The 13,726-nt window shown below is 46.4% G+C and overlaps 1 protein-coding gene across 1 annotated transcript; it reads left to right on the top strand.

Moving 5' to 3' along the window:
- Positions 1-280: 280 nt before the first annotated feature.
- HMCES (5-hydroxymethylcytosine binding, ES cell specific) lies at positions 281-11,807 on the top strand. The gene is made up of 7 exons (XM_069966745.1): positions 281-389; positions 2,047-2,248; positions 5,860-6,003; positions 6,099-6,218; positions 6,633-6,793; positions 8,149-8,341; positions 11,544-11,807. Exons 1-7 carry the CDS (start codon positions 298-300, stop codon positions 11,739-11,741), a joined length of 1,110 nt encoding a protein of 369 aa, XP_069822846.1. The 5' UTR covers positions 281-297; the 3' UTR covers positions 11,742-11,807.
- The last annotated feature ends 1,919 nt before the right edge of the window (positions 11,808-13,726 follow it).

Raw genomic sequence — 13,726 nt, 5'->3', positions numbered from 1 at the left:
TAACAATCCTCAATGGGGGATGTAGCTGTACTACAGCAGGTTGGGGATCACTGCTTTACAACAGACGTTTATAAACCTGGGTGAGACTACAGCTCTCAGCATACTCTGACATCCATGTTGGGCGTTGTAGTTCTACAACAAATGGGCAGGCTCGGCCTGGAGACTGGTATAACCTACAGGATAATATTCTAGCTGACCTACAAGCGCATCATTGTACCCCGACAGACTCACGACTGTCAGTCACTAGATAGCCCCGCCTCCTCGAGGTCCGGTCCTGGTCACGTGCCTTGCGATCACATGACCACTGATGTACGCGGCCGCTGTTACAGCTCGTCTTTTCCCGCTCGTTGTAAACATGACGGCCGTGTGATTGATCCTGTCACGAGCAGGTCAGTGCCTCCACCTCAGTATATGATGTAATGGATGAGGCTTTGCACTGTACATGCATTCTCTTCTTTGTCACCATAGTTCCTCGGGAAACTACACCTTCCAGCATGCCCTGACAGGAGGTGGTAGCTTTCCAGTAGAAGACTATCTATATCACTGTTCCCCAAGCTGTGGCTGCCCGACTGCTCTAGAGCTACGCTTCCCCCTCATGCAGCTGTTCTTTTCATTCTGCAGCTTCTGTGGAACTACAACCCCCAGCATTGTATTCCAGGCTGCTGCAGGTCTGCTGTATACAGTGTGCAGGTCTTATAACAGCTGGAAGTTATACTGCTGCCATTTCCCAGCATGCACCCTGTCAGATATTGGGCAGCCATGTGCGCCATACTTTCTGCCCTGGTTATGGACAAAGTACTATTCCCCAGCCTTGTGTCCCACAGCTGTGTTTGGTTGCTATGGGTAACAAGGCTCGGTTTACTTCTCAACACCTTTGGGTGCCTTTACACAGAGATTTATCTGACAGATTTTGGAAGCCAAAGCCAGGAATGGATTTGAAAAGAGGATAGATCCCAGTCTTTATGACCCGATCCCTGTTTATAGTCTGTTCCTGGTTTTGGCTTCAAAGATCTGTCAGATAATCTGTCTGTGTAAACGCTCCATAAGACAGATCCTCAGTCCTGCTGATAAATGTTCTCCGTGTTATTAGCCCCGGATTACTCTCACTTTCTGATCATTTAGCCCATTCTCAGTGAAGTCTGTCTCATTTCACCTTCTGCTTCTGAAACCCTTGTTTTTCCTCTGCCCGGGGCCGCTGTGGTATTTCCGATAGATCCCTGGGGGGTTTGTGTATCAGTTTAGTGTAAGTGAAAGTAACAGCTTCCTGTGCGGCACTGGTAAGTATCGTATGTATTGGTTTGAAAATAATCTTCATCTGAGTCAGCTGCGGATGCAGGGAGTGACTGGGTAAGGCTCTGCAATGTTACACAGGTTTTATTCCTGCAGGTAATTTACTAATATGTTCTGTACTTTTCTGGCACTAGACTAAGGCCTTATTCCCACGTCCCATATTTTACAGATGCTGTGACAGGAAGCCTTGTAGTGGAGCATTTCCCCGCATTGCAGGGAAACTGTTTGAATCTCTGCAGCACTGTAATGACAGAGATGCAAACAGTTTCCCTGCTCCCAGCATGACATTGATACATCATGCCGGCCGGGGAAACACTCCACTACAGGGCTTCCCCGTCTGTAGAAAATACAGGATGTGGGAATAAGCTCTTAGCGGGTTTTATTAAAATGAAGTTTATTTCATTTAGATTATTCAACTTTATAATATACTTTTGTTTATTAAAGGGAACCACTCATCCATTTTATGCTGCCCAAAGTCATCTGGGTGGTCCCCAATTTCCCTACCCCACCAGCCTTGATTGACAGATCTCTTACTATATCCAAACAGTGAGACATATATCAAGAGGGGACAGGGACGACTATTGGGTACAGTAACAGGGAACAGGGTAGACTATCAAGTGCACAATTACTTGTGGTAGAGATTTCTAAATGCCCTGGAGTAGCGGTTTCCAGCCTGTGGCTCTCTAGGTGTTACAACACTATATTTCTCAGTGAGTCCTCCATAGATTTTACAGGAACTGTCTCTGTCTATTTCAGACCCAAATACGAGATGTGTGGACGCACAGCTTGCACTCTTGCTCCACAAGATGTCAGTAAGTCTTGTGAATATAAAGATAAAGATGGTCAAAGAAGGTGTCCTCGATGGAGAGACGGCGACTCTGATAAATACCAACCATCGTACAATAAAAGCCCCCAATCCAACAGCCCTGTCCTGCTGTCTGTGAAGCATTTTCAGAAGGTAATATGAATGTACAGGTCAGGGAATGTCAGAATAGAAATTGGGGTGGCCAGCAGTAAGACACTGATAAAATATCTCTAATATATTACATTAATACTTGGCCTCTAGGACCTCCACCAATGCACAGAATGGGGGGGGGGGGGGGGGGGGGGGGGTGGGGGGGGGGGGGGGGGGGGGGGGGGGGGGGGGGGGGGGGGGGGGGGGTGGGGGGGGGGGGGGGGGGGGGGGGGGGGGGGGGGGGGGGGGGGGGGGGGGGGGGGGGGGGGGGGGGGGGGGGGGGGGGGGGGTGGGGGGGGGGGGGGGGGGGGGGGGGGGGGGGGGGGGGGGGGGGGGGGGGGTGGGGGGGGGGGGGGGGGGGGGGGGGGGGGGGGGGGGGGGGGGGGGGGGGGGGGGGGGGGGGGGGGGGGGGGGGTGGGGGGGGGGGGGGGGGGGGGGGGGGGGGGGGGGGGGGGGGGGGGGGGGGGGGGGGGGGGGGGGGGGGGGGGGGTGGGGGGGGGGGGGGGGGGGGGGGGGGGGGGGGGGGGGGGGGGGGGGGGGGTGGGGGGGGGGGGGGGGGGGGGGGGGGGGGGGGGGGGGGGGGGGGGGGGGGGTGGAGGTCAATGACCTCTAAAGATTTTTTTTTTGATAGCTGCAGTCCCTGTGCCCAGCAGCGGTCATGAAGGGGGCAGCAGGGCTACCTGCAATGGTTACAGACAGCAAGACCTTATATATCCTGTAGCTCTATGGAGACCTAGAGAATTTGTCTATTGGTTTCTATATGACACCCACAATTGTGATATGACTGTACCTGGGTACATAGTAAAATTATTAGATAACTAGGGCTGAAACTCTTAAGTGTTCTTGTCAGACATGTGAAAATTAAGGATTGCATCAGGTCTCCCGAGACCAACTGCGGTCATGGGCTATAGCCAGGTAAAGCACATGGCAGCATGCTCCACTTCCTGGCTGGCCAGGAGATCTGACTCCTTTGCTTCATAGACAAAAATGGAGTGAATAAGTCAGATTTGATTGACAGCTTGTGAGTGAAGCATGCTACCATAGGCTTCATCCATCTATATCTTGGGATCACAACGGTTCTCAGCTGTCACACCTGATGTGAGTTTTTGCTTTTCACATCTAACTTTTTTTTTTTAGCTTTTCACATCAATTTTTTCTGACACTAACACTTTTAGGCTGGGTTCACACTACGTATATTTCAGTCAGTATTTTGGTCTTCATATTTCAACCAAAACCAGGATTGGATTGAAAACACAGGCTAAGTTCACACACTGTTGAAATTCATTAATAATTGATATTGTTTTAAAACAATGGCCATTGTTTTGAAATAACAGCCGTTATGTGCCAGTAAATGACGTCCATCCACTGAATTTCAACAGTGTGAACAGAGCCTTTCTGTGTTTTCAATCCACTCCTGGTTTTGGTTCAAAAATACTGACCAAAATACTGAGTGGGAACATAGCCTTAGGCTACAAACCCACTTGCCGGATCCACAGTGAGTTCCTTGCTGCGTTCTTGCAGCGAGACTCACTGCGGATCCTGGCCCTATACTTTCAATGACAGACAAACACGCAGCAGGGATGTACATCCCTGCTGCGAGCTTGTCTGTAACCCGCCCTCTTAACCCCCCGGCCAGCGCAGCTGATACTTTACCTGATCAGGTGAAGTATATGCTCCAGCCAGCCGCCCGACCGCAGCGCCTTGAACACCTGTCGCAGCCGCGGCCACCTGCCCGCTTGATCGGTGCTGGGGGGGGGGCGATCAGGCAGCTGGGGCTGCAGGGGAGAGGTCCGGGCTGGGGGGTGGCGGGGGGCGCGATCGGGCGGCTGGAGCTGTGTGTGTGGGGGGGGGGGCGCGATCGGGCGGCTGGAGCTGTGTGTGTGGGGGGGGGGCGATCAGGCGGCTGGAGCTGGGGGGGGGGGAGATCAGGCGGCTGGAGCTGGGGGGGGGGAGATCAGGCGGCTGGAGCTGGGGGGGGGGCGATCAGGCGGCTGGAGCTGGGGGGGGGGGGCGCGATCAAGCGGGCAGGGGGCTGCGGCTGCGAGAGGTGTTCAAGGGGCTGCGGGCGGCTGGCTGGAGCATATACTTCACCTGATCAGGTAAAGTATCAGCTCCGGCGGCCGGGGGGGTTAAGGAGACGGGTTACAGACAAACTCGCAGCAGGGATGTACATCCCTGCTGAGTGTTTGTCTGTCATTGAAAGTATAGGGCCAGGATCGGTAGTGATTCTCGCTGCAAAAACGCAGCAAGGAACTCACTGCGGGTCCGGCAAGTGGGTTTGTAGCCTTAAAGTGGCACTGTCACCCCCTTTTTGCATTTTGACTGCTCTCCACAGGTGTAAAGGGAAAATTTTACAGCTTTCATTACTTATTTTATATTATACGTCATGGTGCTTGTTCTGGTAAAAAGTGTTTTTTTATCATCTGTGGATTTGGATATGTGGACGGGGCTTCATGGCCTCAGCGCCACATCGCCCCGCCCCTAGCACCACATCGCCCCATATGCATATGCAGTGATGTCACATGGCTAGGTGGCGCTAAGCCCTCGAAGCCCCACCCACATATCCCAATCCACAGATGATAAAAATCACTTTTTACCAGGCACCATGACGTATAATATAAAATAAGTAATGAAAGCTGTAAAATTTACCCTTTACACCTGTAAAGAGTAGTCAAAATGCAAAAAAGGGGTGACAGTGTCACTTTAAAGGGAGCCTATCAGCCCAATTGGGCCGATATGATTCCCTGAACTGCTGTATACAGCTTATGAGCAGCCTCTCTGCCTGTCGGCACGCTCCGTGGGATGATTGACAGGCAGAGAGCAGTAACGGGCACCTCTGCCTGTCAGTCATCCCTTCTGAGCGCGCTGACAGGCAGAGAGCGGTGACTGGTAATGGGCGGGGAACCGCCCAGATGACTACCTCCCCGTCTCTGCCTGTCACGCGCCCTAGTTATTAAACCTCTTTTTCTCGGGTTTACAGCTCCTGCAGCAGCCATGGCCTGTACATGCCGCGAGCTGCTCAGAAGCTGTATCAGGGGCGTAACAACCACTATAGCAGCCATATCGGCTGCTATGGGGCCCACCACATCAGGGGGACCCACTTACTGCTCCTGAAATACACTGGGCCCCCTGAGCCGTCATCATTTTGAGCACCAGGTGGCCAAGTGGGTCTCCCGGAATCTGCAAATATCGCTTTAACTGCAAGTGTCCTGATAAGTCCTTGCAGTTATGACTAGACTTGATGGCTTAGTGGTCATTCGGAAAGGCCCAATAAAAAGTTTGCTATGGGGCCCACCCATTTCTAGTTACGCCTCTGAGCTGTATACAGCGGTTTGGGCTGATTGGTTCCCTTTAAGAGGAGTTTTCAACAAATAAAACCTGTTTTCTCAAGATCTCTAGTTGTGTAAACTTTCATTGTTTACATTTATAGGATGAAAATTTATCTCATTACAAATCTGAGCTGTACTGTAACAAGCTATGGCCAAGAAGGGTATTCATCCTTTCAGTATAAATACTAAACGCCACATTCAATGACTGCAGTGATCTTGACAAGAAGTGGCTGCAGATGTAACATCCTATTTAGACAACATGTAATCTAATTGTTTTGTAAACAGGATGCTGACTCTTCAGAGCGAGTCCTTGCTGCTATGCGCTGGGGTCTTATTCCTTCCTGGTTCACTGAAACAAACCCTTCAAAAATGCAATTTAACACCACTAATTGCCGCAGCGACACCATGGCGGAGAAGCCGCTGTACAAGGCAAGTGTGACACCTCCCAAGTATTGCTGTTTTTTTTTTTTTTTTTTTACACTGATTTGGAATGGTGTGATGATATTGCCTCTTTTATCCTGCAGGGACCATTCTTTAAAGGCAAGCGATGTGTGGTTCTGGCAGATGGATTTTACGAGTGGAGAAGACAGGACGGGGAGAAGCAGCCTTACTTTATATACTTTCCACAGATCAAATCAGAACAGGTTCAATAATCAACAAAGCTAATTCTATCCTTTTTATAATATGCACTTTACCAATATACATTCTGTATCGCTTCTGTGCTGTGTTCCATACCTCTGCTTTCTCGCAGTCAATGGCACTTTACTTCTTTCCTGGTCATGTGCTGAGTACACAGGCGCATGGCTTGCTGGTGGACACTGCCGTCATTCCTTTAGGATATGTTCACACTTAGCAGATTCATTGAAGTTGCATAGCTGTTTTGCAGTAAGTTTTCTGAAATTGCTGGTAAAATGCAGTGGTTTTACAGCAGTATCAGCAACTTGCAGCAAAACCACATTATGTGAACACAGGCATAGCATAGCTGTATCAAGTTGTGCATCTATATGTTCAGCATTTGGGATGAAACCAGCGTTTGACAGATTTTTATTTCTCTCCAGTGTGACGAGGTTAAGGACGGTTCTGACGGAAGAAGTCAGAGGCTGCTTACCATGGCTGGACTGTTTGACTGTTGGGAACCTCCTGGGGGAGGAGACCCTCTTTATTCCTACACTGTCATCACGGTGGATGCTTCCAAGAGTATGAACTGGATTCATGACAGGTGAGCAAAGGGAATATTCACACAACAATATCTTCATAACTGTCGCATTATATTGTTTTTCATATTGCCTACTTATTTGTGTAATGAGGTAGCCATACACAGGCATCTTTCTACTTTGAGGCCCTCTCACTGTGTACATTGAAGGACGAATTATTCCCCACATCCCTTCAATGTAGTATTGTAGGTGTCCTCTTCAATTTACACCCAGGCACCATACCATTCATCCAGTTGTGGCTGTACTGTGTAGACTAACAATTATTTCCAGGTCATTACCTTATCTTTCTCCTTCCCTGATTTTTGAGCTGCTGCTTTCAGCTGAAAACACAAAAATCTCTTTCTGAGCTATTCAGTCTGTCTATCAACCCCCTCCTCCCTTCTGGGCTGCTCATGTAAACAACATCCCTGGTTGACAGAGATGAAATGACATGTATGGAATGAATTGTTAGCCTCCAGGAGGGGGGATGATTCAACATATATTTTACCTAACTGAATAACCCCTTTAAAGCCTACAACCGCCCATACATTACATCCCAAATGTTTGTTTGGCTACTGCTGACTCTCCTAATCCCCACTTACACATTTGATAGTTTGCTCATGTGGACGAAATTGACAGCTTAGGACAAATTTAATTTCTATGCTCTTAAAAAGTTCATCTTTATGTCATTGTGTGTGTCATAATGCAACCTGCTGGGCCAGTGAAAGTGATGAACTCTGAGCATTCTACATCCGTTCCTATTTTCCTGTGGTGATAGAACAGCTTTTCTTGTTGACTCGGAGGCAGTGAGGTGGAAAGTGTCTCTTCCTGCACACGCCAGGTCATCCATCTATGCGAATGTTTCACATTCATCATTATTTACAAAGATTATTTTTATTTTAAATTTACTTACAAATATTGTTGGTTTATTTTTGTAGTATATGAGTTTCAAGGGTGGGTAGTATGTGTAAGGACTGTGTGGAATCAAGCTAAAGACTCTCTTTAGTTCCAGTCACCCACAGCCTTGTTGCATCCAAAAGGCTGGCTGTTTTTCATACTTTCAGGTATTATGACTTTGGACACGAAATATTGAGATTTGGTGTTTTGCACCCTAATTTTTATGCTTGTCTAATAAATATTTTATTGGATGGTGCACTAATATATTAGACCAAAATTTTTACAAATTGCTGGTACAAAAAGCGCATTTCAGTATACACACCTCTTGTCACTAAGTGTCACTAACATCAATTTAGATGCACCAAATTTTGAGGCATTTTATGCCGAGGTCTGGGTACAAACACATTAGCAAATCTGCCCTATTCTAGTTTATATAACTGGGCTGCTTTTTTAAAGCCATGTGTTTATTTTCTCGGGTTGGCAGGATGCCAGCAATACTGGACGGTGATGAGGAGATCCAAAAATGGCTGGATTTTGGAGAAGTGTCTGCAAAAGAAGCTCTTAAGGTTATTCATCCCATTGAAAACATCACTTATCACCCCGTGTCCACTATAGTGAACAATTCTCGAAACAACTCTCCTGAATGCATTGCACCTATTATTCTGCACAAAAAGACGGTAAGTTAGTAACAAAAATCATATATGAGATTAGAAAGCCAGGGCAGTCCTCACAGAAACATCACTCTTGTCCATGGTCTAGGAATGGGGCTGATCTGCAATACCAGACACTGCCTATGGACGCTCTAACTACAAATGAGACTGCATTATTCTTATCTTTTTACTCTGGATTTTGTTTCAGAATGCATGCTAGAACCCAGTTTTTTTGTTTGTTGGACATTCGCTTTCCTGGCTTGTCTCCAGGTTAAAGGGGAACTCCGGGTAGAGGTAAAAAAAAATGAAACTTCTGCAGAAGCATATAAAATACTTACCTGTCTATCCCAGTTTTGAAACTACCAAAAATCCATTTGTGTTGGGGGGGTTCTGTTCTGTTTTGTGTTTCTGTATTTCCTGGTTAAGCAGATGTACTCAGTACTACAGGTTCCAGAATGCAAAGCTTTCCCTCAGCTGTTCCATCACAGCCCCCCACCCTGTCTATTCCCCGCCCAAAGCTGTTGCAGAACATCTAGGCTGTGTTCACACATTGCAGTTTCATTGTGTCACTGAATTATTTGCAGTACTTTATAATTTCATTGTGGTGCCACCCACACAGCACACTGTATTCTCTACCTGTAATGCTGATATTAGAATAAAGCAAAGAGCTTTTTAAATAAAAAATTTAAATCATCATCTCCACGCACATATTATGATCAAGCATCTATTATCTTTGAAGTTGATTCCCACAAAAAGGACTTTATTCCATTTTATCTTACATGGGATAGACTGTTTATGCCTTGTTTTTTGTGCAGGTGGGATTGGCAGTGTTGGCTCTTATCCTCTCTGCTGTTTAGCATTATCTAATTGTGTTACTGCATCATTTTTGTGCAGATACTGCAATGACACTCCAACATGTGTGAACACAGCCCTAATTTCTCAGCAGACTTTTGCACAATCAGTGAAGCTGAAACACCTGCTTCTGGCCAGTCTGAGATAGTGAATCACGCCGACAGGGGGTGTCTGCATCATCAGCCTGTGCCTAGCAAACACACAATGTGAGACAGAGGCATGGAATATTTGTCTCCTAAGGGTATATTCACACGGACGGGCTCGCAGCGAGTATGTAATTATACCGCCCTTAACCCCTTCTGGTCCCCCGCTGTAAGCATACTTTACCTGTCCTTGCTGCACGGGTCCGGCGTCCTGCTCTCCTGTCCAGCCAATTAGTGTGTTGCCCAGCCGCAGCCACTGATTGGCCGGGCGGGAGAGCAGGACGCCGGACCCGTGCAGCAAGGACAGGTAAAGTATGCTTACAGCGGGGGAGCAGAAGGGGTTAAGGGCGGTATAATTACATACTCGCTGCGGTCGTTTAGACCGCAGCAAGTATGTAGTGTATGGGAACTGCCAGGACCTGCCGGGCTCGCAGCGAGAATCTCACTGCGAGCCCGTCCGTGTGAATATACCCTAAGGGGGGGATAGCAGTGGGAGCAGGAGACAATGGATTGGCACAGAGGCAATTTTTTTCACTTCCTGGATTTCTATCAGCTACTAGTGTGACAGAACCGTGCAGATATGGTAATACATTGTATAGACACACCTATATAACTTTTAATGTACTTTTAATAGAAAACAAGTTTTTCTTATCCGTAGTTTCCCTTTAAGTTCCCTGCATCTCTGATTGGACTTGTACAGCCCGAGGTATGGTGAAGGCATGATTATGGTAGCAGCGGTATAAATATATATTTTTGTACTTATAGAATTCTCACATCAAGTAGGTCCCATAAAATATCCAGCTGAATAGATTTCGCATTGCTTAACCCCTTCAGCCCTATTTTTGTTTTTGCACTTTCGTTTTTTTCCAGTTTAAAAGGCCTTAGCGCTTGCATTTTTTTACCTACAGACCCACATGAGCCCTTATTTTTTGCGCCACTAATTGTACTTTGCAATAACGGCTTAATTTTTGCATAAAGTATGCTCCAAAACAAAAAAATAAATAAATGACGTGAAATTAGGGGGGGAAAAAACACACATTTTTTTAATTTGGGGAGGTTTTGTGATTACGCCGTTTGCCATAGGGTAAAACTGACTTGTTATGCATGTTCCTCAAGTTTTATGATTACAACCATTTGTAACTTGTGTAACTTTTATTTTATTTGATGGCTTTTAAAAAATTAAAACCTTTTTTAAAAATAAATGTTCCTTAGGGTAAATTCACACGGGTGGATCCGCCGGGAGTCTCACGCACGAAATCCGCAGCTACAGTAATTCGCAGCTAATCCGCAATACACGTATTATTCTTATTATTATTAATACATGTATTGCGGATTAGCTGCGGATTTCGTGCGTTAGACTCCCGGCGGATCCGCCCGTGTGAATTTACCCTTAAAATCGCTCTATTACCATGCTTATAGCGCTTTTATCTTTTGGTCTATGGGGCTGTGTGAGGTGTCATTTTTTGCACCATGATCTGTACTTTCTATCGGTACCTTGATTGCGCATATGCGACTTTTTAATCGTTTTTTATCAAAATTTTTCTGGATTTGATGCGACCAAAAATGTGCAATTTTGCCCTTTGGAATTTTTTGGCGATTGCATCATTTACTGTGAGGCATCAGGAATTAAATAAATTAATATTTTGGGCGATTACGCGTGCGGCGATACCAAACATGTTTATTTTTATTTATAAACGGGGAAAGGGGGGTGATTCAAACTTTTATTAAGTGAGGGAAGTTTTTATTATTTTTTTTTTTCTTTACCCACATACTAGTATTACTAGTCTAATCTCTCATTAAGATCTATGCAGTATTGATATACTGCATACATTCATGCAGCTGAAGCAATAGAATGCCGATCCGGGATCAGCTCCATTACGGCCGGGTAAACATGCAGGTAACCAGGGGAGGGGAAAAGCAGCATTTTAAATGCAGCTGTCAACTTTGACAGCTGCATTTAAAAGGCTAATTAGCGGGCACAGTGATCAGACCGTGCCCACTAATAGCCGCAGTCCCGGGCTGCAGATAGCACCCGGGATCGTAGCGGTTCAGAACCCCTCTGTGAACGCCCCAACCCGCATCAGGGCGTACAGTTACGTCCTCATGCGGGAAGGGGTTAATGGCTCTGCTGCTATTTATTAGCCATGCTTAATTATCTGTGTATCTGTGGCCACCCTAGGTCACCTGCCCTTTATCAATCTGACACATAATATTACTATTTGGCTTTATTATAGGAGCCTGCTCTGAGTGCCAGCGGTAAGAAGATGTTGGCATGGCTACAAAATAAGTCTCCAAAGAAAGAAGAGCCAGAAAGGGTTAAACCGGCCAAACTTTCTCAGTTAGCTTTGTCACCCAAGAAGACTAGTGCTGGGTTAATGCACCAGTGGCTGAAGAAAGAAGGAGAGCCATCACCCAAGAGACCAAGGACATGACGCCGTACTTGGGCACTACAAATATCAGCAAGCATTACCTGCACACATCTCACTCGTTTGGTTTTTGGTTTTTTACAGTTTAATTAATTACATTCTGTTAATTTTGTCCTTGTTGTTGTTCTGCTTGTTGGGCCTTAGGGTTTACATTTGTAACATCTACTTTACAATATTTTCCCAGTAATTGACTTGCAGAGATTGTCCTTCACCTGGACAGTGTAAAGACTATGTGGACTTTAGAAAAGTTAACATTCTTCTTATGGAAGGTGGCACTCATAGGACACTGCAGACTGTGTCCACATTCAACTGAAAATGACACCAGGAAGAAGCATTGTCACTAGAGACCTGTTGGCTGCCTTCAGCAAATCGGCATCCCTGTGATTATTGCTAAGAATGCTGATTGGAAAGGACCAGGCTCCACAACACTTCTTCCTCCTGTCCTTTACACTCTGTATACAGCATCTGGTGATATCAGCTTGATGTCATTGTCGCATAGGCCACGCCCCTCAGCGGGCATTGGAATAGGTCAGCCTAGAGGTCGAGGCCCCAACCCCTCTTTGTCTGCCTATACCAATGGCCTCTGAGGGGGCAGGGCCTATGTGCAGAAGAAGTCGCGGGGGCAACTGTGGTGCTGTGGGTGGAGCTAAGTGGTGCTTTAGCCGTGAAGCCCTGCTCAGATAGCATAATCCACAGATGATGATAGATTACTTTTTACTGGAACAAGCACCATGACGTATGATATAAAATAAGGTATGAAAACCGCTAAATTTACCCTTTACACCTGTGTAGAGAAGTCATAATGCAAAAAGGGGTTAACAGTGTCACTTTAAGGTTCATGTATCCCTGCAGCTATATATTCCCTTGGTAAAGGACACATTTTCAATCCTTATTGAGTTGTTGCTGTTCTTGCATACCTTACAGGTTGAAGTTTATTATACCTAGGTGATGCCTTCCTGTATTCTGTAGCTGACATTTATAGAGGCAACATTTTAAAATGTGACCTCTGACATTTCATTCATAAGCTTCTTATTCTGGTGGTCTGGTTTCTGTCAAATTAAAGTAAAAATCTATATTTCTGTTCCATTAGCATCAATCACATCTGTTAATAAATAATAAAAAAAGGTTTTATTATTTTTATGTACTTATGTGGTTTATGGAGGTACTGATTTTGCTGGAAATTATTTTTTATTTTCAGGTCAGGTTCACACACATTTTTTTTTTTTTAACAAAATACATCTAAGCTTAATATTGCAGGAAATTGTGATTTCTGCCAAATTTTATTATAACAAATGGCGGTGGCTCCTCATAGTGTTCTTATCTTATACTGTTTCCCCAGCATGCAAAGATGGTACTGGCTGGGGCAAGTCATGTGCTCTTGTGCTAATGAATCATGGGATTGATCAAAATCGGCCAAATACAGTAATGATATGTATGGATGCAGCAGAGCTGGGATGAAACAGATGTCACTGCAAGAATGAGTGCATTATTTTGGCAAATAAAATAAAATCCAATAGTGTTTCTTTAAAGTGACTGTAGCACCAGGCCCAGGCTGAAGCACTGGAGGTGGGCTGATACACCCTTAGTGGGAGTAAACCCTAGCCCCTCTATGATAGGGTTCCATTGATTCTAATGGAGTCACGTCATGGAGGGGCTGGAGTTTCTTCCCACTAAGGGTGGGTCGGCCGCCTCCAGTGCTTCAGCCTGGGCCTGGTGGTACAGTCACTTTAAAGAGGTTGTCCAGCCAGGACCCCCTTTCTTTTAAAAGCCCGGAGAGGGAGTAAAAACACAAAACAAAAAAACCCATATACACCTCCCTGGCTCCCGCGCTGCCACCTGCATTCTGCTGCTCTGGTCCCCGCGGTGCGGCCAGTTCTGGCTTCAGGGAACATGATGCAGCAGGCCTGCCCAGCCATTCAGTGGCTGTAGCGGGCCTGCTATGTCATGTCTCAAACCCTGGAAGTAGATGCACAACAGAGACCGAAGCAGAG

The sequence above is a fragment of the Dendropsophus ebraccatus genome, chromosome 4 (genome assembly GCF_027789765.1).
Source record: "Dendropsophus ebraccatus isolate aDenEbr1 chromosome 4, aDenEbr1.pat, whole genome shotgun sequence".
Classification (NCBI taxonomy): Eukaryota; Metazoa; Chordata; class Amphibia; order Anura; family Hylidae; genus Dendropsophus; species Dendropsophus ebraccatus.
This window is presented reverse-complemented; position numbering and strand designations above follow the sequence as displayed.

Bases quoted from the DNA above. Each gene is read 5' to 3' on its own strand.
- HMCES (XM_069966745.1), top strand. From the start codon at position 298: ATGACCACTGATGTACGCGGCCGCTGTTACAGCTCGTCTTTTCCCGCT. The intron at 390-2,046 runs GTCAGTGCCTCC...TGTCTATTTCAG, and splicing joins ATTGATCCTGTCACGAGCAG to ACCCAAATACGAGATGTGTG. The intron at 8,342-11,543 runs GTAAGTTAGTAA...GCTTTATTATAG, and splicing joins TTATTCTGCACAAAAAGACG to GAGCCTGCTCTGAGTGCCAG.